Source organism: Barbus barbus, assembly GCF_936440315.1.
Source record: "Barbus barbus genome assembly, chromosome: 24".
Classification (NCBI taxonomy): domain Eukaryota; kingdom Metazoa; phylum Chordata; class Actinopteri; order Cypriniformes; family Cyprinidae; genus Barbus; species Barbus barbus.
This window is the reverse complement of record NC_136752.1, coordinates 26,313,638-26,317,385: the sequence shown is the minus strand read 5'-3', so window position 1 is coordinate 26,317,385 and position 3,748 is coordinate 26,313,638. Positions and strand designations below refer to the sequence as shown.

Genomic DNA, 3,748 nt, shown 5'->3' with positions numbered 1-3,748 from the left:
ATGTACAGTTTGTAATTTCTCTTCATCTCTACTTTGCTCTTAATAACACGTCTAAAATTATTTTATTGTTCAATTGTTATTTGTGAGAATAATAGCTATTAGAATTTTTTTAAAGAAATATATTATATATATTATTGTCATTATGTCATTATATACTGTCATTATGATTAATGACGAGTAATTTGTTATATTTATACAGTAAGCTTGTTTACAAGGGTCAGCAGTTAATATTTTTCTTTTTTACAGAACGGTGAATCTGAATAGCGTAAATGGATGTCCCAGTCAACATCAGCCAAATTGAAATCTGGGAAAAGCAATTTCTCTGTCATGAGTTTAGTAACAGGTCTTGTCAAAAATTTGTCTATCCGTTGGAAACCCGGATATTGCTCTACATCCTTTTTAGCGTCTCTTCAATTATCACATTCATAGGAAACCTGCTTGTGATTATAACGGTCATTCATTTCAAGCAGCTTCACACACCGACTAACTACCTCATCCTGTCTCTGGCCGTAGCTGATCTGCTTGTCGGAGGAGTTGTGATGCCTCCCAGCATGCTGCGCTCCATCGAGACGTGCTGGTATCTGGGAGATTTGTTCTGTAAAATACACAGCAGTCTTGATGTGACACTGTGTACAGCGTCAATATTAAATTTATGTATCATCTCTTTAGACAGATATTATGCCATATGTCACCCCTTTCAATATCACAGTAAAATGACGTCACTTGCCACACTAGTTATGATTATTATGTGCTGGACTGTTTCAGCTGCTCTGGGGTTTGGCATGATCTTCATGGAGCTTAATATTATTGGCATTGAGGATTTTTACTATGATAACATTGACTGTGATGGAGGCTGCTTTGTGTTTCAGAGTAAAGCTGGAGCTACTGTATTCTCACTGGTCTGTTTTTATGTTCCAGCTTTTGTCATGCTCTGTGTGTACATTAAGATCTTACATGCAGCTCAACGGCAGGTTCAGGCCATTCATAGTGTAAATTCTGAATTAAAAAAAGAGGGGAAAGCCACTAAGACTTTAGCCATCATCATGGGGGTGTTTCTGACCTTCTGGATTCCTTTTTTTCTTTGTAATATTATTGATCCCTTCATCGGTTATTCTGTACCACCACTGCTGTTTGACTTGCTCCTATGGGTCGGATATTATAATTCCACATGTAATCCCATAGTGTACGCCTTCTTTTACAGCTGGTTCAGACATGCATTTAGAATCATTTTGTCCAAAAGAGTATTTCAGATGAATTCTTCAAGAACAATTCTGTTGTAATAAGGAAAAATCATTTGCAAATGCATTTCTCAATGTTTAATTTTTCTGATTGCTACATAGATTGGTGCATTTGATCTTTTTTAAACTAAACTATCTTTTTTTTTTTAAACTATCTTCTTTTTTATTACTATTCTACCGTTTGTGATTTCATAAATTAACCTTCATGGACAAAGAAGTGCAAAACAAATCGTTCTTTAAAGTGCCTGCATCTATGAGTGCTGTGTGTCTTGGCATTCAGGGCTCTTCTGAGTCCACCAGTGTTGATATTTGCCCCTCTCATGGATTAAATTAATTAATTAAATTCAAATTAAATTTAACTGGGTAAAGACTGCATTTTTCTTTTTTTAAAGAAACCTTTCATTTTATATATTTTATTTATTTAAGGCAACATTCAATATGGCTGAACTGCTAAGTGCATATTTCAGGTAAAAACAACTTTTTAGTAGCGTAAGATACAAAACATTGTACAAAACAACACTACCTGAAACTAACTTTTTTTTTCACTTTTGAAAATATATTTTCATTTGATTTTACTTTTTTACTTTTTTAATTTTGGGATGTTTATTTAATTTGCATAAAAAATGTCATTCCACTAAAGTAGTGCCGTTTTTATCCATTTCATGAAGTGCACTAAACAAATGTGGTTTGCAAGCTAAAACATACTCACCCAAAAACTTATTAATATGATATAAAGAATTATTATTTAATGTGATGAATGTGCATTTTTTAAAAATATTTTTTAAAATAAATATCTTAAAGGCATACAGCCTATGCATTAAGTATAACTAGTTATTGAAAATATATTTCTAAACATACCAAATGCTTCATAAAATAATTAATAAGCGTTCGATAAGCATTCATAACACAAGCATTCAGCACCAGCTGCTCAAAAAAAGTATAAATGCAATGAAACCTCAGCCCCAAAAATGACATCTTTTATGCAAACTCTTAAAAATCAGCGCTGATGGTTTTTATGCTTTATTTGAGCTTTCAGTTTACAATACAGTACAATAAAATTAGAACATATTCTATGCTGATTGTTGACAAAAAGCAAAAATTGATTGAACATATTCAAAGGGAATGATAATGTAGGCCTACAATGCATGTGTTATGGAGCCGACGAGACGAGAGGCGAGCAGATCCATTTGCAAGCTTTATTCAAAGGTGTGGTCACAAAACAAGCAAGGTTCATGCAATGGCAAACAGGAACAACACAGGCAAGATGAAGAGTAATCCTAAGGCAAAGGTGGGTCTACAATCGGCGAACAATATCCAACAGGGCAAGGCAGACAGATAATCCAGGAACACAAGCAATAGTCCAAGAAAGGTGCAAACAGAGTCCAAACGGCAAGGCAAAGGGTTAATCCAGGAAACACGGGCAAGAATCAAAACACTAGAAAACACACAAGACAAGGCAGGGCAGGGCAGGGCTATGACAACTAAGTGGGCTCCGTAGAGTAGCTATCGCTAGGAGAGTGATATACGCTATACAATACTCGGCCATGAGAGAGAGGAAGTCCAAGGCTTATAAAGTGTGTCTGATGGGATTCAGCTGTGTAATCAGTGCAATGTGGGATTGGTGATGGCTGTGTGATCAAGGCAATGGATGATGGGAAATGCAGTCCAGTGTGACGTGACGTATGGTGTGAGAATCAATATGATGGAAGAGCGAACTTTGATGGCGAGTGGACAGAAGACCACAAACCAGATTCGTGACAGCATGTTTACCTGCTTATTGTGCTCAACAGCATGATCTATTTAAATCCACATCATACTATCAAGAAACCATGCTTAAACACAGTTTGAGAGCTGCATAGCCCCAACCACGTGAAGTTGCATTAATCATTTTATGTAATGATTCCTTCCAAAGTGTTTGTTTGTAGCAGCAAAGAAACTGATTTGTTGTCTCCACCTTATTTTTCCCCATAAGAGTGGGCACAGCCATGGCTTCCGGCATCATTAGCTTGCTGCTATTTTTAGCTGTACAAAACAGCTTCTTGTGCTGCTTCATATTGTAAACCGGTGTGTCTTACCATATTATTTTAATGTATTATCTTACTTATGAACACATTAGTTTGTAGTGTAAACAGTTTTACCGTTTACTGCACTTTGTTATTTTCTTGTTATTTACCTACAGCGGCTAATGAACCAGAAGACTCACACATTCACAGAAAACGTCTTACTTCGGCATTGAAAGATAAGGTGGATACAACATGTAGTAACATCCGTGAATGTTAATTACAAACATTACTAGTCGACCAATAGTGGGAATGCCCATTAGCAACATGACTGCCAACCACTGGTGATATGCAGTGACAAAGAGAACACATCTTAAGTTTTCAATGCTGTTTACAAAAGTTCATTAAAACTATGGTTTAGGGAAACACCGGATAACTGACCTGTTGACTTGAACTTGTTACCATAGTTGGCTAATGGTGCTTTTGAGAAAAGCTCCCTTTCGTAACTGA

The 3,748-nt window shown here is 36.0% G+C and overlaps 1 protein-coding gene across 1 annotated transcript; it reads left to right on the top strand.

Moving 5' to 3' along the window:
* Positions 1-269: 269 nt before the first annotated feature.
* LOC306843649 (trace amine-associated receptor 1-like) lies at positions 270-1,280 on the top strand (the record flags this gene model as incomplete). Its single annotated transcript, XM_079375242.1, has 2 exons — positions 270-597; positions 670-1,280. The coding sequence occupies 2 exons, from the start codon at positions 270-272 to the stop codon at positions 1,278-1,280; spliced, it is 939 nt and encodes a 312-aa protein (XP_079231368.1).
* Positions 1,281-3,748: the final 2,468 nt, after the last annotated feature.